Genomic DNA, 20,218 nt, shown 5'->3' with positions numbered 1-20,218 from the left:
CAAGATAAAGCAAAGCAGTTTGACAACATACAACAACACAGAGTTACACATGGAGTAAAACAAACATACAGTCAATAATACAGTAGAAATAAGTCTATATACAATGTGAGCAAATGAGGTGAGATAAGGGAGGTAAAGGCAAAGAAAAAGGTCATGATGGCGAGGTACATACAATATAGCAAGTAAAACATTGGAATGGTAGATTTGCAGTGGAAGAAAGTGCAAAGTAGAAATAGAAATACTGGGGTGCAAAGGAGCAAAATAAATAAATACAGTAGGGGAAGAGGTAGTTGTTTGGGCTAAATTATAGATGGGCTATGTACAGGTGCAGTGATCTGTGAGCTGCTCTGACAGCTGGTGCTTAAAGCTAGTGATGGAGATAAGTGTTTCCAGTTTCCGAGATTCTTGTAGTTCGTTCCAGTCATTGGCAGCGGAGAACTGGAAGGAGAGGTGGCCGAAGGAGGAATTGGCTTTGGGGGTGACCAGTGAGATATACCTGCTGGAGCGCGTGCTACAGGTGGGTGCTGCTATGGTGACCAGCGAGCTGAGATAAGGGGGGACTTTACCTAGCAGGGTCTTGTAGATGACCTGTAGCCAGTGGGTTTGGCGACGAGTATGAAGCGAGGACCAGCCGACTAGAGCATACAGGTCACAGTGGTGGGCGGTATAAGGCGCTTTGGTAACAAAACAGATGGCACTGTGATAGACTGCATCCAGTTTGCTGAGTAGAGTGTTGGAGGCTATTTTGTAAATGACATCGCCGAAGTCGAGGATCGGTAGGATGGTCAGTTTTACGAGGATATGTTTGGCAGCATGAGTGAAGGATGCTTTGTTGCGAAATAGGAAGCCAATTCTCGATTTAACTTTGGATTGGAGATGATTGATGTGAGTCTGGAAGGAGAGTTTACTGTCTAACCAGACACCCAGGTATTTGTAGTTGTCCACATTATTCTAGGTCAGAACCGTCCAGAGTAGTGATGCTGGACGGGCTGGCAGGTGCGGGCAGCGATCGGTTGAAGAGCATGCATTTAGTTTTACTTGTATTTAAGAGCAGTTGGAGGCCACGGAAGGAGAGTTGTATGGCATTGAAGCGCGTCTAGTGGGTTGTTAACACAGTGTCCAAAGAAGGGCCAGAAGTATACAGAATGGTGTCGTCTGCGTAGAGGTGGATCAGAGACTCACCAGCAGCAAGAGCGACATCATTGATCTATACAAAGAAAATAGTCGGCCCAAGATTTGATTCCTGTGGCACCCCCATAGAGACTGCCAGAGGTCTGGACAACATGCCCTCCGATTTGACACACTGAACTCTATCAGAGAAGTAGTTGGTGTACCAGGCGAGGCAGTCATTTGAGAAACCAAGGCTGTTGAGTCTGCCGATGAGGATGTGGTGATTGACAGAGTCGAAAGCCTTGGCCAGGTCAATGAATACGGCTGCACAGTATTGTTTCTTATCAATGGCGGTTACGATATCGTTTAGGACCTTGAGCGTGGCTGAGGTGCACCCATGACCAGCTCTGAAACCAGATTGCACAGCGGAAAAGGTATGTTGGGATTTGAAATGGTCGGTGATCTGTTTGTTCACTTGGCTTTTGAGGACTTTAGAAAGGCAGGGCAGGATGGATATAGGTTGTAGCAGTTTGGGTCTAGAGTGTCTCCCCCTTTGAAGAGGGGGATGACCGTGGCCGCTTTCCAATCTTTAGGAATCTCAGACGATACGAAGGAGAGGTTGAACAGGCTAGTAATAGGGGTTGCAACAATTTCGGCAGATCATTTTAGAAAGAAAGGGTCCAGATTGTCTAGCCCGGCTGATTTGTAGGGGTCCAGATTTTGCAGCTCTTTCAGAACATCAGCTGACTGGATTTGGGTGAAGGAGAAATGGTGGGGGCTTTGGCGGGTTGCTGTGGAGGGTGCCGAGCAGTTGACCGGGGTAGGGGTGGCCAGGTGGAAAGCATGGCCAGCCGTAGAGAAATGCTTATTGAAATTCTCAATTATCGTGGATTTATCGGAGGTGACAGAGTTTCCTAGCCTCAGAGCAGTGGGCAGCTGGGAGGAGGTGCTCTTATTCTCCATGGACTTTACAGTGTCCCAGAACTTTTTGGAGTTTGTGTTGTGGGAAGCAAATTTCTGCTTGAAAAAGCTAGCCTTGGCTTTTCTAACTGCCTGTGTGTATTGGTTTCTAACTTCCCTGAAAAGTTGCATATCACGGGGGCTGTTTGATGCTAATGCAGAACGCCACAGGATGTTTTTGTGTTGGTTAAGGGCAGTCAGGTCTGGAGAGAACCAAGAGCTATATCTGTTCCTGGTTCTACATTTCTTGAATGGGGCATGCTTATTTAAGATGGTGAGGAAGGCATAAAAAAAAATATATATATATATATATATATATATATATATATATATATAAACCTCACTGTGTTTGGTAAGGACTAGTTAACATAAAATAAACCTCATTGTCTTTGGTAAGGACTAGCTAACATAATATAAACCTCATTGTCTTTGGTAAGGACTAGATAACATAATATTTTACATTTACATTTTAGTCATTTAGCAGACGCTCTTATCCAGAGTGACTTACAGTAGTGAATGCATACATTTCATATTTTTTTTTCCTGTGCTGGCCCCCCGTGGGAACCTCATTGCCTTTGGTAAGGACTAGCTAAGATAATATAAACCTCATTGCCTTTGGTAAGGACTAGCTAACATAATATAAACCTCATTGCCTTTGGTAAGGACTAGCTAACATAATATAAACCTCATTGTCTTTGGTAAGGACTAGCTAACATAATATAAACCTCATTGTCTTTGGTAAGGACTAGCTAACATAATATAAACCTCATTGTCTTTGGTAAGGACTAGCTAACATAATAATAAACCTCATTGTCTTTGGAGCTACAGGGAATATAAACCTCATTGTCTTTGGTAAGGACTAGCTAACATAATATAAACCTCATTGTCTTTGGTAAGGACTAGCTAACATAATATAAACCTCATTGTCTTTGGTAAGGACTAGCTAACATAATATAAACCTCATTGTCTTTGGTAAGGACTAGCTAACATAATATAAACCTCATTGTCTTTGGTAAGGACTAGCTAACATAATAATAAACCTCATTGTCTTTGGAGCTACAGGGAATATAAACCTCATTGTCTTTGGTAAGGACTAGCTAACATAATATAAACCTCATTGTCTTTGGTAAGGACTAGCTAACATAATATAAACCTCATTGTCTTTGGTAAGGACTAGCTAACATAATATAAACCTCATTGTCTTTGGTAAGGACTTGCTAACATAATATAAACCTCATTGCCTTTGGTAAGGACTAGCTAACATAATAATAAACCTCATTGTCTTTGGTAAGGACTAGCTAACATAATATAAACCTCATTGTCTTTGGTAAGACTTGCTAACATAATATAAACCTCATTGTCTTTGGTAAGGACTTGCTAACATAATAATAAACCTCATTGTCTTTGGTAAGACTTGCTAACATAATATAAACCTCATTGTCTTTGGTAAGGACTTGCTAACATAATAATAAACCTCATTGTCTTTGGTAAGGACTTGCTAACATAATATAAACCTCATTGTCTTTGGTAAGGACTTGCTAACATAATAATAAACCTCATTGTCTTTGGTAAGGACTTGCTAACATAATAATAAACCTCATTGTCTTTGGTAAGGACTTGCTAACATAATAATAAACCTCATTGTCTTTGGTAAGGACTTGCTAACATAATAATAAACCTCATTGTCTTTGGTAAGGACTTGCTAACATATTATAAACCTCATTGTCTTTGGTAAGGACTTGCTAACATAATAATAAACCTCATTGTCTTTGGTAAGGACTTGCTTGTCACAACACAATATGACTGGACATTCTAGTCATAAGTAAATGTTACAGCAATGTGAGATAATGGAAATATGAGATAATGGCTGTAATTTGAAAAGAGAGATGATAAGAAAGCCCTTTACTGACAAAAGAAAGACCCTTCTACCGTGGGTGGTGTAGTGCTCGTTCATAAGGTCACTCAGGGCTGTAACCTTGGAAACCCATGTCAGGTCACTCAGGGCTGTAACCTTGGAAACCCATGTCAGGTCACTCAGGGCTGTAACCTTGGAAACCCATGTCAGGTCACTCAGGGCTGTAACCTTGGAAACCCATGTCAGGTCACTCAGGGCTGTAACCAGCCAGGCTGTGTTTCTGTGAAGGCGTTGGAGATGTGATATATTCTATCCATATAGATTACCCCAGAAGGAACACAGACATATTGCTTTCATGCAACCAGAGAATGTAGAAATAAATAAATATACAAGAAGCTGAAAGAGAAATCAATAAATCCATTTAGTATGCATGTTTCTGCCCCGGATGCCTTTCTGAAGATGGAGTAATCCCATTGTTTGGGACAGAGTGAGAAGCAGTGAGAGAGAGAGAGAGAGACAGAGATCGACTCTACAGAGAGAGAGAGAGAGACAGAGATCGACTCTACAGAGAGAGAGACAGAGATCGACTCTACAGAGAGAGAGACAGAGATCGACTCTACAGAGAGAGAGACAGAGATCGACTCTACAGAGAGAGAGACAGAGATCGACTCTACAGAGAGAGAGACTCTACAGAGAGAGAGAGCGAGAGAGACTACAGAGAGAGAGAGAGAGACTACAGAGAGAGAGAGAGACTCTACAGAGAGAGACTCTACAGAGAGAGAGAGCGAGAGAGAGACTACAGAGAGAGAGAGAGAGAGAGAAAGCGAGAGAGACTACAGAGAGAGAGAGACTCTACATAAAGAGGGAGACTACAGAGAGAGAGATATAGACTACAGAGAGAAAGCGAGAGACAGAGAGACTACAGAGAGAGACAGAGAGAGATACTCTACACAGAGAGAGAGAGAGACTACAGAGAGAGAGAGAGACTACAGAGAGAGAGAGAGAGACTACAGAGAGAGAGAGAGAGACTACAGAGAGAGAGAGAGAGAGAGAGAGACTACAGAGAGAGAGAGAGAGAACTACAGAGAGAGAGAGAGAGAGAGAGAGACTACAGAGAGAGAGAGAGAGAGACTACAGAGAGAGAGAGAGAGAGAGACTACAGAGAGAGAGAGAGACTACAGAGAGAGAGACTACAGAGAGAGAGAGAGAGAGAGAGAGACTACAGAGAGAGAGAGAGAGAGAGAGACTACAGAGAGAGACTACAGAGAGAGAGAGAGAGACTACAGAGAGAGAGAGAGAGAGAGACTACAGAGAGAGAGAGAGAGAGACTACAGAGAGAGAGAGAGACTACAGAGAGAGAGACTACAGAGAGAGAGAGAGAGAGAGAGAGACTACAGAGAGAGAGAGAGAGAGAGACTACAGAGAGAGACTACAGAGAGAGAGAGAGAGAGAACTACAGAGAGAGAGAGAACTACAGAGAGAGAGAGAGAGAGAGACTACAGAGAGAGAGAGAGAGACTACAGAGAGAGAGAGAGAGAGACTACAGAGAGAGAGAGAGAGAGAGAGAGACTACAGAGAGAGCACAGCTTTGTAAAGGTTGTTCTGTCTCTCGTCTGATTATAGCTGTAATTAGCAGTAGAGAGTTGGAGCGTTTTCCATTAAGCCCCAGCAAAATAAAAACACTTGTATTAATTAGTGACCAGTCCCTGTATCTCCATCAGCCTTGTCTTAAGTAGTGACCAGTCCCTGTATCTCCATCAGCCTTGTATTAATTAGTGACCAGTCCCTGTATATCCATCAGTCTTGTATTAATTAGTGACCAGTCCCTGTATCTCCATCAGCCTTGTCTTAAGTAGTGACCAGTCCCTGTATCTCCATCAGCCTTGTATTAATTAGTGACCAGTCCCTGTATATCCATCAGTCTTGTATTAATTAGTGACCAGTCCCTGTATCTCCATCAGCCTTGTCTTAAGTAGTGACCAGTCCCTGTATCTCCATCAGCCTTGTATTAATTAGTGACCAGTCCCTGTATATCCATCAGCCTTGTCTTAAGTAGTGACCAGTCCCTGTATATCCATCAGCCTTGTCTTAAGTAGTGACCAGTCCCTGTATATCCATCAGCCTTGTATTAAGTAGTGACCAGTCCCTGTATATCCATCAGCCTTGTATTAAGTAGTGACCAGTCCCTGTATATCCATCAGTCTTGTATTAAGTAGTGACCAGTCCCTGTATATCCATCAGCCTTGTCTTAAGTAGTGACCAGTCCCTGTATATCCATCAGCCTTGTCTTAAGTAGTGACCAGTCCCTGTATATCCATCAGTCTTGTCTTAAGTAGTGACCAGTCCCTGTATATCCATCAGCCTTGTCTTAAGTAGTGACCAGTCCCTGTATATCCATCAGCCTTGTCATCTCCAAGCCCCCATCTTGTCTGTTTACAAAATGGAAACATATTCCCTATGTATAGTATAATATTGGTCCCCTGTCGTAGAGAGGGGACCAAAGTGCAGCGTGTTGAGTGCTCATGATCAATTTGTAAGTCGCTCTGGATAAGAGCGTCTGCTAAATGACTTAAATGTAAATGTTAAATGTCATGATGAATATTTATTATAACTCAGAACACTAAAGCAAAAAATAACAACGCAACCGAGAACAGTTCAGTCAGGTACAGAAAACTAAACAGAAGACAACTACCCACAAACACAGGTGGAAAAAAACCCTACTTAAGTATGATCTCCAATTAGAGACAACGAGGACCAGCTGCCTCTAATTGGAGATCATCCCCCCAAAAAAACATAGAAATAGAAAAACTAGAAACTAAACATAGATATACAAAACATAGAAAAACACAAAACACCCCCTTTCACGCCCTGACCTACTCTACCATAGAAAATAACATCTTACTATGGTCAGGACGTGACAAATATAGTGCACTACTTTTGACAAGGTACCAAAGTGCCCTGGTTGGGTTGTGTTGGGTGCCTGAGTGTGTGTGTGTGTGTGTGTGTGTGTGTGTGTGTGTGTGTGTGTGTGTGTGTGTGTGTGTGTGTGTGTGTGTGTGTGTGTGTGTGTGTGTGTGTGTGTGTGTGTGTGTGCTGTGTGTTTTGTCAGCTGACAATCAGTGAATGCCAGGAAACCTATGTGACAATAACTGACTGACAGTGTTCAAAGAGGCCCCTTCATATCATAGCTATCTGCAGCTCTGCACAACGCTGCTATTCATATCATAGCTATCTATTCATATCTGATCTAGACCTGCAGTTGTTTGATTGAGCATTCTCTCTTGCTTACCTGAACCTCCCTTTTGATGTCACAGCAGTAAATTGCTAATTGGCAGCACTCAAAGGATTTCAATTGGAACACTTTGTGCCTTTGGAAATGCAAGAGACTTCTGCATCTGTTGAAGATTCTTGACAACTGGGTTTGACTTTGAGCACGTCAGGGACGGAGGAAAAACAGCTCCCTTCACCACGTCAGGGACGGAGGAAAAACAGATCCCTTCAGCACGTCAGGGACGGAGGAAAAACAGATCCTTTCAGCACGTCAGGGACGGAGGAAAAACAGATCCCTTCAGCACGTCAGGGACGGAGGAAAAACAGATCCCTTCAGCACGTCAGGGACGGAGGAAAAACAGATCCCTTCACCACGTCAGGGACGGAGGAAAAACAGCTCCCTTCACCACGTCAGGGACGGAGGAAAAACAGATCCTTTCAGCACGTCAGGGACGGAGGAAAAACAGATCCTTTCAGCACGTCAGGGACGGAGGAAAAACAGATCCCTTCAGCACGTCAGGGACGGAGGAAAAACAGCTCCCTTCAGCACGTCAGGGACGGAGGAAAAACAGCTCCCTTCACCACGTCAGGGACGGAGGAAAAACAGCTCCCTTCAGCACGTCAGGGACGGAGGAAAAACAGCTCCCTTCACCACGTCAGGGACGGAGGAAAAACAGCTCCCTTCACCACGTCAGGGACGGAGGAAAAACAGATATTTTCAGCACGTCAGGGACGGAGGAAAAACAGCTCCCTTCAGCACGTCAGGGACGGAGGAAAAACAGATATTTTCAGCACGTCAGGGACGGAGGAAAAACAGTTCCCTTCAGCACATCAGGGACGGAGGAAAAACAGATATTTTCCTGATTCAAATCACCACAAGACCTTTCCTCCCTCCACCTCATATTCATTAACTTCAAATAGAAATATATCAGTGAATCTGAAGATTAACGTTGAAGTGAAGTAGAAATAATTAAATAGAGAAGATATCAGTCAATCTGAAGATTAACTTTGAATTGAAATATAAATCATTAAACACCTAAAAGGGAATTATCTTGAAAGGAAAATACATACAGACCATTTACTTGACAGGTAAAGCTATAATTTTTTAATGAAGGGCACTGGCATTGAGATGTTGATAATCCATTTTAGTAACTTGAGGGGCTTTATGTGTTTGTTTGTTTGTTTACATTTATTCTCTCTCTCTCTTCCTTCCAGCCCGACCTCTGACCCGAATGACCTTGACCACGCCCACCATCGTGGCCCGCCCCCAGAAACGTAAGATGACCGTGGCGACGTGCCTCTCGGCCAATGGGAAGCCTCAGAGCGTGATCAAGTGGGACACGCGGCTGAAGGGCGAGGCCACATTCCAGGAGACGCAGAACAGCAACGGCACGGTGACCGTCCGCAGTAACTATGTGGTCGTGCCGAGCAGAGAGACACACAAACAGAAACTCACCTGCATCGTAACCTACCGCAACGAGAGGATTACGGACAGTGTCGTGCTCAACGTGCAGTGTGAGTTATCACATTTATTTTCATGTCAATCATTCAAACAATGAAAAAGTTATTGTCCCAGAAGGATATTTTGTTCAAACGCAGCAGGGGTAACAGAATCCAAGAGTTAACACACTAGCCACAGAACACAGAAGATTATGACATTTATTTAACCTTTATTTAACCATGTAGTCCCAATGAGATTAGAATACCTCTTTATTTAACCATGTAGTCCCAATGAGATTAGAATACCTCTTTATTTAACCATGTAGTCCCAATGAGGTTAACCATGTAGTCCCAACGAGGTTAGAATACCTCTTTATTTAACCATGTAGTCCCAACGAGGTTAGAATACCTCTTTATTTAACCATGTAGTCCCAATGAGGTTGGAATACCTCTTTATTTAACCATGTAGTCCCAACGAGGTTAGAATACCTCTTTATTTAACCATGTAGTCCCAATGAGATTAGAATACCTCTTTATTTAACCATGTAGTCCCAACGAGGTTGGAATACCTCTTTATTTAACCATGTAGTCCCAACGAGGTTAGAATACCTCTTTATTTAACCATGTAGTCCCAACGAGGTTGGAATACCTCTTTATTTAACCATGTAGTCCCAATGAGGTTGGAATACCTCTTTATTTAACCATGTAGTCCCAACGAGGTTAGAATACCTCTTTATTTAACCATGTAGTCCCAACGAGGTTAGAATACCTCTTTATTTAACCATGTAGTCCCAACGAGGTTAGAATACCTCTTTATTTAACCATGTAGTCCCAACGAGGTTAGAATACCTCTTTATTTAACCATGTAGTCCCAACGAGGTTAGAATACCTCTTTATTTAACCATGTAGTCCCAACGAGGTTAGAATACCTCTTTATTTAACCATGTAGTCCCAATGAGGTTAGAATACCTCTTTATTTAACCATGTAGTCCCAACGAGGTTGGAATACCTCTTTATTTAACCATGTAGTCCCAACGAGGTTAGAATACCTCTTTATTTAACCATGTAGTCCCAACGAGGTTAGAATACCTCTTTCCCAAGGGAGAGTTGATTTTAAATACACTTTACACAAGGTCACTCACAGCACATCAACACATCAACACACTTTACTAAGAGAAACACAGTGTAAATAGTAGCTTAACGTGAAAGACTATCAGAGTCCAAAATGTGTCGAAGATAGGTAAAAACTACTTCTCCAATAGAAATCCCCGATCACACTTGAATTACTGCGGCATCTGAAACGGCACCTTATTCCCTATTTAGTGCACAACTGGTCTGGTCAAAAGTAGTGCACTAAATAGGGAATAGGGCGTCATTTGGGAAGCATGTCATTAGTTAATATTAGTACCATTCACTGTTCTGCTCTGCTCTGCTCTGTTCTGCTCTGCTCTGCTCTGCTCTGTTCTGTTCTGTTCTGTTCTGTTCTGCTCTGCTCTGCTCTGTTCTGTTCTGTTCTGTTCTGTTCTGTTCTGTTCTGTTCTGTTCTGCTCTGTTCTGCTCTGTTCTGCTCTGTTCTGTTCTGTTCTGTTCTGTTCTGCTCTGTTCTGCTCTGTTCTGCTCTGTTCTGTTCTGTTCTGCTCTGTTCTGTTCTGTTCTGCTCTGCTCTGCTCTGTTCTGTTCTGTTCTGCTCTGCTCTGTTCTGCTCTGTTCTGCTCTGCTCTGCTCTGTTCTGTTCTGTTCTGTTCTGCTCTGTTCTGTTCTGTTCTGTTCTGCTCTGCTCTGTTCTGTTCTGCTCTGTTCTGTTCTGCTCTGTTCTTCTCTACTCTGCTCTGTAATGTTCTGTTCTGTTCTGGTTTGCTCTGTTCTGGTTTGCAGGTGGTATACTAGCATAGTGATGTAGGACATCTTGTCATTCACTGTTGTCCTGTCATAACACAGTCAGTGCTTTCCCGTTAGCCCCGAACCTCGGCTAATCAGCTACAGACTCATTTTCAGCTGGCTACGTTTTCCGCATCCTATTAGCTAGGCAACCTTTTTTATTTAAAAGTTTCAATCCACTAGTCCGTCGAGCCCTCTCCCGCTAGAATGAACAATATGCATCTTCTAGCAATCTATTCATAGGATAGGTGCCTGTCAGTCACAAAGCAAGCAATCACAGGGAAGCACACTCTGATGTGACTCCTGCTTCCCGGTTGGCTGCAGTCAAATGTCTTTACAAGGAGGACGGAGAGAGAGCATGATACTCGTGGATTTGCACGTCCCACGTAACATAGGTGGTAACGATGAGTCAATCCACGACTTAGCCAAATTATTGTTTTCCTGGGAACATTCCTTTATTTTGTGTAGCCGTTAGCGATGATGCTAATGAAAACCTGTCTTCTAGTAGACAGAAAGTCTTTCCCCCAAAAAATCTTCTCTGTTAAACGTTAACTACAAAATAGCTGATATAATGATTATTTTCATAAATATTTGTTTTGTAAACTCTACTATTACAAAAACACCTGCTAAACATCAGCCTCTTGTTAGGTGTTTAATAAAGGGTGGCTTCACCCAAAAATATAAATTGATCAGATTTTTCAGAAATGGTCTCGGGATGTGGTTTAAGCATTTTCTGTGGACTTTGTTGTTGCTCTATTAAAAAGGGTGATTTTTGAGAGTGAAACCTAAATAAAATGGCAAAAACAGAAACCTAGAAAAACTACAAGAACAAAACGGAATCAGGCAAAAGAATAAAACCGATTTTATAATCTGACCTTATAATGTTTTTTAATTAATTTAGGCTATGTCAAATCAGAAATAAATAATACAAAAGACTAATATAACCCTTTTATTTAATTTTTTTTCTAGATAATGTGGGCTATTTACTTTATGTTTTCTGTTTGAATAAAATACATAATTTGAAAAACAAACATCATTGTGGCTATTCATATCTTGCAGTAAAACTGTCAAAAAATTGTTTTGTCAAGTTGGCTGGATGTCCCTTTGGGTGGTGGACCATTGTTCATGCACACGGGAAACTGAAAAACCCAGCCTGGCACCTACTACCACACCCCTGTTCACCTACTACCCTACCCCCTGTTCACCTACTACCCCCTGTTCACCTACTACCCTACCCCCTGTTCACCTACTACCCCCTGTTCACCTACTACCCTACCCCCTGTTTACCTACTACCCTACCCCCTGTTCACCTACTACCCCCTGTTCACCTACTACCCCCTGTTCACCTACTACCCTACCCCCTGTTCACCTACTACCCTACCCCCTGTTCACCTACTACCCCCTGTTCACCTACTACCCCCTGTTCACCTACTACCCCTACCCCCTGTTCACCTACTACCCTACCCCCTGTTCACCTACTACCCTACCCCCTGTTCACCTACTACCCCCTGTTCACCTACTACCCCCTGTTCACCTACTACCACACAGGGATGCTGGTCCATGTTGACTTCAATGCTTTCCACAGTTGTGTCAAGTTGGCTGGATGTCCTTTTGGGTGGTGGACCATTCTTGATCCACACGGGAAACTGTTAAGCGTGAAAAACCCAGCAGCGTTGCAGTTCTTGACACAAACCGGTGTGACTGGCTCCCACTACTATACCCTGTTCAAAGGCACTTAAATATTTTGTCTTGCGCGTTCACCCTCTGAATGGCACACATACACAACACACATCTCAACTGTCTCAAGGCTTAAAAGTCCTTCTTTAACCTGTCTCCTCTCCTTCATTTAAGCTGATTTAATAATTGCCATCAATAAGAGATCATAGCTTTCACCTGGTCAGTCTATGTCATGGAAAGAGCAGAGTGTTAATGTTTTGTACACTCAGTATATACATACCATCTAGAAAATGTTTTTATTCATAGTGACTTAAACAAGCATGCATACGGGTGGTCGCGGGATTCAATCCCACTACCGTGGTGTTACAAGCACCATGCTCTACCAACTGAGCTATAGAGGACCCCAGTTACTCACAAGAGAAGACAGGTCAAATGTTAAAAAAAGGTTCAATGTTCTCTGTGAAAAGTGTCCTCATCATAGAGGCCTTGGCCATATCCAGAACAACTAGCAATACATTGAATGCATACATGTTTAGTAATGTAACATGTCATCACAATACCACAACATTTTATTTTTCTCCAATTTGGGAGGTAAACTTAATGAAGTATTTCATAATTTCGTCAGTGTATTTCGGATGGAATCAAGGCATTAGAATGTGCTAGAGGCCACCAGAATAGAGCTACTTCAGTAAAAAAAAGAAAAATAATAACAAAATGTTTAGGGGCAAGCCCCCCCGGACCCCTTTTGGGGGCGCCTGGCTGGCTATTGTATCTATTTGACTAGCTACTCTATGTACTTGTGGACAACACTGAATACACTCCATGTCTTCTAAATTATAACTGTTTTTTTTACCAAAGCTTCATGTTCACACTCTAGTGGATGCTATGTTGATTGTGTGAACTGATATAGTTACTGTACATCCAAAGAACAGTGTTTGGTGGCGCTGAGGCGGAAACAGGACTGGCTACTGCTGACAATCCCTACACATCGCTGGTAATATGGTGATCTCTAGAGGGTAGTGGGGTCTAGAGGGTAGTGGGGTAGTGGGGTGATCTCTAGAGGGTAGTGGGGTGATCTCTAGAGGGTAGTGGGGTCTAGAGGGTAGTGGGGTGATCACTAGAGGGTAGTGGGGTAGTGGGGTGATCACTAGAGGGTAGTGGGGTGATCACTAGAGGGTAGTGGGGTGATCTCTAGAGGGTAGTGGGGTGATCTCTAGAGGGTAGTGGGGTAGTGGGGTGATCACTAGAGGGTAGTGGGGTGATCTCTAGAGGGTAGTGGGGTCTAGAGGGTAGTGGGGTGATCACTAGAGGGTAGTGGGGTGATCACTAGAGGGTAGTGGGGTGATCTCTAGAGGGTAGTGGGGTAGTGGGGTGATCACTAGAGGGTAGTGGGGTGATCTCTAGAGGGTAGTGGGGTGATCTCTAGAGGGTAGTGGGGTGATCTCTAGAGGGTAGTGGGGTCTAGAGGGTAGTGGGGTGATCTCTAGAGGGTAGTGGGGTGATCTCTAGAGGGTAGTGTGGTGATCTCTAGAGGGTAGTGGGGTCTAGAGGGTAGTGGGGTGATCTCTAGAGGGTAGTGGGGTGATCTCTAGAGGGTAGTGGGGTGATCTCTAGAGGGTAGTGGGGTCTAGAGGGTAGTGGGGTGATCTCTAGAGGGTAGTGGGGTGATCTCTAGAGGGTAGTGGGGTGATCTCTAGAGGGTAGTGGGGTGATCTCTAGAGGGTAGTGGGGTCTAGAGGGTAGTGGGGTGATCACTAGAGGGTAGTGGGGTGATCTCTAGAGGGTAGTGGGGTCTAGAGGGTAGTGGGGTGATCACTAGAGGGTAGTGGGGTGATCTCTAGAGGGTAGTGGGGTCTAGAGGGTAGTGGGGTGATCTCTAGAGGGTAGTGGGGTGATCTCTAGAGGGTAGTGGGGTGATCTCTAGAGGGTAGTGGGGTGATCTCTAGAGGGTAGTGGGGTGATCTCTAGAGGGTAGTGGGGTGATCTCTAGAGGGTAGTGGGGTCTAGAGGGTAGTGGGGTGATCTCTAGAGGGTAGTGGGGTGATCTCTAGAGGGTAGTGGGGTGATCTCTAGAGGGTAGTGGGGTGATCTCTAGAGGGTAGTGGGGTGATCTCTAGAGGGTAGTGGGGTCTAGAGGGTAGTGGGGTGATCTCTAGAGGGTAGTGGGGTGATCTCTAGAGGGTAGTGGGGTGATCTCTAGAGGGTAGTGGGGTCTAGAGGGTAGTGGGGTGATCTCTAGAGGGTAGTGGGGTGATCTCTAGAGGGTAGTGGGGTGATCTCTAGAGGGTAGTGGGGTGATCTCTAGAGGGTAGTGGGGTGATCTCTAGAGGGTAGTGGGGTCTAGAGGGTAGTGGGGTGATCTCTAGATGGCCGTGTAGTGGGACAGTCACAGTGAATGGCTTGAATGGAAGACATAAGGACCTTTCACAGTACTGAGCCAAACGGAGCTGACCCAAACGAAGTTGGTCTGATTTGGCATGGTTACGTAGTCGCTCGAACCATTTAGGAGAAGGACTGTGACAAAATACTGTGGGCTAACACAGTAACATTCAGGTCGACCCTATAGGGCCAATCTGGCAATACTGTACTGACACCATCTCTCTCCCCCTGACAGATGAACCGGAGGTGAAGATCGAGGGTTTTGATGGTAACTGGTACCTGAACCGTCAGGACGTCAGCCTCACCTGCAACACTGACGCTAACCCCCCTGTCACCGTCTACCAGTGGAAACTGTAAGTCTAAAACCATATCCCACACAGGGCTGAAGCTTCTTTTTACTGTCTATGTACATGTTCAAGTTGTTAGAAAGCGGTAGAAGAAGTATCTTCTCCACAATCAACAGCACGAAGGCTCAAACAGTATGAAGGAAAAGAGCATCAGGATTCGTATTGTCTTAATGTGTGTCCAAAATGACACCCTGTGCTCAATCCCCTTTGGGCTCTGGTCGACACTATTCAGGGAATAGGGTGCTATTTGGGGCACATTCTTAGTTCATATTTTTCAGCAGCATACCACCCTGCGTCCACTGCTGGCTTGCTTCTGAAGATAAGCAGGGTTGGTCCTGGTCAGTCCCTGGATGGGAGACCAGATGCTGCTGGAAGTGATGTTGGAAGGCTAGTAGGAAGCACCCTTTCATATGGTCTAAAAAAATATCCCAATTCCCCAGGGCAGTGATTGAGGACATTGCCCTGTGTAGGGTGCTGTCTTTCAGATGGGATATTATATGGCTGTCCTGACTCTTTGTGATCATAAAAGATCCCATGAAACTTATCGTAGGGGTGTTAACAATGGTGTCCTTTGAAATTCCCAATATGGCCACCTAATCATCCCCATCTTACAATTGGCTCATTCATCTCCACTCCCCTGAAACTATTCCCCAGGTCGTTGCTGTAAATGAGAATGTTTTCTCAGTCAACTGACCTGGTTAAATAAATAAACTATTACTGTGTCGGTTCAATCAAATGTATTTATGAAGCCCTTCTTACATCACTGCTCTGTTCTGCTCTGTCATAACATCAAGTGGATGTGTAGCTAACACACATTCTCCAGAACCCTGTTAAATACTCAATGCAATTTACTGCTGCAATGAAGCTGCCGCAAAGTTGGGAATTTATGATAAATAATTGTGTTATACGAGAGGTCTGGTAAACTTTTTTATTCCACTTTAGTTGTCCAATCTGGGTTTTAAAAGCATAAGCCATGCTATAAATCTATCAACATAACTATGCCCCTACTTCCTCTGTCTTCATCAACCTTTCATTCATGTGTTTCAGTTGGTTTACACACCAGTGTATTGATGATGGTAAGGCTTGAGATGGAAGCATAGGCAAAATCTATCTATCTACCTACAGTGGCTTGCGAAAGTATTCACCCCCTTGGCATTTTTCCTATTTTGTTGGCTTACAACCTGGAATTAAAATAGATTTTTTTTTTGTATCATTTGATTTACACTACATGCCTACCACTTTGAAGATGCAAAATATTTTTATTGTGAAACAAACAAGAAATAAGGGCGTGCATGAAAATTTGGGCGTGCATAACTATTCACCCCCTCAAAGTCAATACTTTATAGAGCTACCTTTTGCAGCAATTACAGCTGCAAGTCTCTTGGGGTATTTCAAGGCCTACCTTCAAACTCAGTGCCTCTTTGCTTGACATCATGGGAAAATCAAAAGAAATCAGCCAAGACCTTGTAGACCTCCACAAGTCTGGTTCATCCTTGGGAGCAATTTCCAAATGCCTGAAGGTACCACGTTCATCTGTACAAACAATAGTACGGAAGTATAAACACCGTGGGACCACGCAGCCGTCATACCGCTCAGGAAGGAGACCCGTTCTGTCTCCTAGAGATGAACGTACTTTGGAGTGAAAAGTGCAAATCAATCACAGAACAACAGCAAAGGACCTTGTGAAGATGCTGGAGGAAACAGGTACAAAAGTATCTATATCCACAGTAAAATGACTCTTATATCGACATAACCTGAAAGGCTGCTCAGCAAGGAAGAAGCCACTGCTCCAAAACCACCATAAAAAAGCCAGACTACGGTTTGCAACTGCACATGGGGACAAAGATCGTACTTTTTGGAGAAATGTCCACTGATCTGATGAAACAAAAATATAACTATTTGGCCATAATGACCAACGTTATGTTTGGAGGAAAAAGGGGGATGCTTGCAAGCCGAAGAACACCATCCCAACCATGAAGCACGGGGGTGGCAGCATCATGTTCTGGGGGTGCTTTGCTGCAGAAGGGACTGGTGCACTTCACAAAATAGATGGCATTATGAGGGAGGAAAATGATGTAGATATTTTGAAGCAACATCTCAAGACATCAGTCAGGAATTTAAAGCTTGGTCGCAAATGGGTCTTCCAAATGGACAATGACCCCGAGCATACTTCCAAAGTTGTGGCAAAATGGCTTAACCTCTTACATCGAGACGTTCCGCTAGCGGAACACCTGCTCCAATATCCAATGATAGGCGTGGCGCGAATTACAAATTCCTCAAAAATACAAAAACTTCTAAAAAACGACTATTTCACAGCATTTTAAAGACAAGACTCTCCTTTATCTAACCACACTGTCCGATTTCAAAAAGGCTTTACAGCGAAAGCAAAACATTCGATTATGTCAGCAGAGTACCCAGCCAGAAATAATCAGACACCCATTTTTCAAGCTAGCATATAATGTCACAAAAACCCAGAAGACAGCTAAATGCAGCACTAACCTTTGATGATCTTCATCAGATGACACACCTAGGACATTATGTTATACAATACATGCATGTTTTGTTCAATCAAGTTCATATTTATAAAAAAAAACAGCTTTTTACATTAGCATGTGACGTTCAGAACTAGCATACCCCCCGCAAACTTCCGGGGAATTTACTAACAATTTACTAAATTACTCACGATAAACGTTCACAAAAAGCATAACAATTATTTTAAGAATTATAGATACAGAACTCCTCTATGCACTCGATATGTCCGATTTTAAAATAGCTTTTTGGTGAAAGCACATTTTGCAATATTCTAAGTACATAGCCCAGCCATCACGGGCTAGCTATTTAGACACCCGGCAAGTTTAGCCTTCACCAAAATCAGATTTACTATAACAAAAATGTTATTACCTTTGTTGTCTTCGTCAGAATGCACTCCCAGGACTGCTACTTCAATAACAAATATTGGTTTGCTCCCAAATAATCCATCGTTATATCCGAATAGCGGCGATTTGTTCGTGCGTTCCAGAAACTATCCGAAATGGTAAAGCAGGGTCGTGCGCATGGCGCAATTCGTGACAAAACATTTCTAAATATTCCATTACCGTACTTCGAAGCATGTCAACCGCTGTTTAAAATCAATTTTTATGCAATTTATCTCGTAAAAAAGCGATAATATTCCGACCGGGAATCTCCTTTTCGGCAAACAGAGGAAAAATCACAAAGACGGGGGCGGCCAGGGCACGCGCCTAAGCCCACAGTCCCTTGATCGGCCACTTGAGAAAGGCGATAATGTGTTTCAGCCTGGGGCTGGGATGACGACATTCCGTTTTTTCCCGGGCTCTGAGAGCCTATGGACGACGTGGGAAGTGTCACGTTAGAGCAGAGATCCTTTGTAATTGAATGAGATGGCAAAGAAGTTCAAGAAATGGTCAGACAGGCCACTTCCTGTAAAGGAATCTCTCAGGTTTTGACCTGCCATTTGAGTTCTGTTATACTCACAGACACCATTCAAACAGTTTTAGAAACTTTGGAGTGTTTTCTATCCAAAGCCAATAATTATATGCATATTCTAGTTACTGGGCAGGAGTAGTAACCAGATTAAATCGGGTACGTTTTTTATCCAGCCATGAAAATACTGCCCCCTAGCCATAACAGGTTAAGGACAACAAAGTCAAGGTATTGGAGTGGCCATCACAAAGCCCTGACCTCAATCCCATAGAAAATTTGTGGGCAGAACAGGAAAAGTGTGTGCGAGCAAGGAGGCCTACAAACCTGAGTCAGTTACACCAGCTCTGTCAGGAGGAATGGACCAAAATTCACCGAACTTATTGTGGGAAGCTTGTGGAAGGCTACCTGAAACGTTTGACCCAATTTAAGGTCAATGCTACCAAATACTAATTGAGTGTATGTAAACTTCTGACCCACAGGGAATGAGATGAAAGAAAAAAAACTGAAATAAATCATTCTTAAAATAAAGTGGTGATCCTAACTGACCTAAGACAGGTAATTTTTACTAGGATTAAATGTCAGGAATTGTGAAAAACTGAGTTTAAATGTATTTGGCTAAGGTGTATGTAAACTTCCGACTTCAACTGTAAATCAATGAGTTTTCGATGGCACTAGAACGGTCTGCAGCACCCGGCCTCCACCTACTAGAATCTGAAGTCAAATGTCTACTGTTTGCTGATGATCTGGTATTTCTGTCCCCAACCAAGGAGGGCCTACAGCAGCACCTAGATCTTCTGCACAGATTCTGTCAGACCTGGACCCTGACAGACCTGGGCCCTGACAGACCTGGGCCCTGACAGACCTGGGCCCTGACAGTAAATCTCAGTAAGACAAAAATAATTGTCTTCCAAAATAGGTCCAGTTGCCCGACCACAAATACAAATTCCATCTAAACACCAGCACCACAGTTAACTTCCACAAAGTTGTGAATGATCTGAGAGACAAGGCAAGAAGGACCTTCTATGCCATCAAAAGGAACATAACATTTGACATCACAATTAGGATTTGGCTAAAAATACTTGAATCAGTTATAGAACCCATTGCCCTTTATGGTTGTGAGGTCTGGGGTCCGCTCACCAACCAAGAATTCACCAAATGGGTCAAACCAAATTGAGACTCTGCTTGAAGAATTCTGCAAAAATATCCTCCGTGTACAATGTAAAACACTAAATAATGCAGGGCAGAATTAGGCCGATACCCGCTAATTATCAAAATCCAGAAAAGAGCCGTTAAATTCTACAACGACCTAAAAGGAAGCGATTCCCAAAACTTCCATAACAAAGCCATCACCTACAGAGAGAAATTAACCTGGAGAAGAGTCCCCTAAGCAAGCTGGTCCTGGGGCTCTGCTCACAAACACAAACAGACCCCACAGAGCCCCAGGACAGCAACACAATTAGACCCAACCAAATCATGAGAAAACAAAAAGATAATTACTTGACACATTGGAAAGAATTAACAAAAAAACAAAGCAAACTAGAATGCTATTTGGCCGTAAACAGAGAGTACAGAGTGGCAGAATACCTGACCACTGTGACTGAACCAAACTTAAGGAAAGCTTTGACTATGTACAGACTCAGTGAGCATAGCCTTGCTATTGAGAAAGGCCGCCGTAGACAGACCTGGCTCTCAAGAGAAGACAGGCTATGTGCAACACTGCCCACAAAATGAGGTGGAAACTGAGCTGCACTTCCTAACCTCCTGCCCAAATATATGACCATATTAGAGTCACATCTTTCCCTCAGATTACACAGATCAACAAAGAATTAGAGACCAAAATCCCATCTTGATAAACTCCCAT

The 20,218-nt window shown here is 43.4% G+C and overlaps 1 protein-coding gene across 4 annotated transcripts in view; it reads left to right on the top strand.

The window, feature by feature from the left end:
* Positions 1 to 20,218, top strand: part of LOC106613399 (nectin-1) — a 610,857-nt gene that overhangs the window by 211,627 nt on the left and 379,012 nt on the right. For all 4 annotated transcript variants that reach the window (XM_045724940.1, XM_045724942.1, XM_045724944.1 and 1 more), the window contains exons 3-4: positions 8,411 to 8,710; positions 14,805 to 14,922. In XM_045724940.1, coding sequence (XP_045580896.1) covers positions 8,411 to 8,710; positions 14,805 to 14,922 — 418 coding nt within the window. The remainder of the gene's footprint in view (positions 1 to 8,410; positions 8,711 to 14,804; positions 14,923 to 20,218) is intronic.

The sequence above is a fragment of the Salmo salar genome, chromosome ssa09 (assembly GCF_905237065.1).
Source record: "Salmo salar chromosome ssa09, Ssal_v3.1, whole genome shotgun sequence".
Taxonomy (NCBI): Eukaryota; Metazoa; Chordata; class Actinopteri; order Salmoniformes; family Salmonidae; genus Salmo; species Salmo salar.
This window is presented reverse-complemented; position numbering and strand designations above follow the sequence as displayed.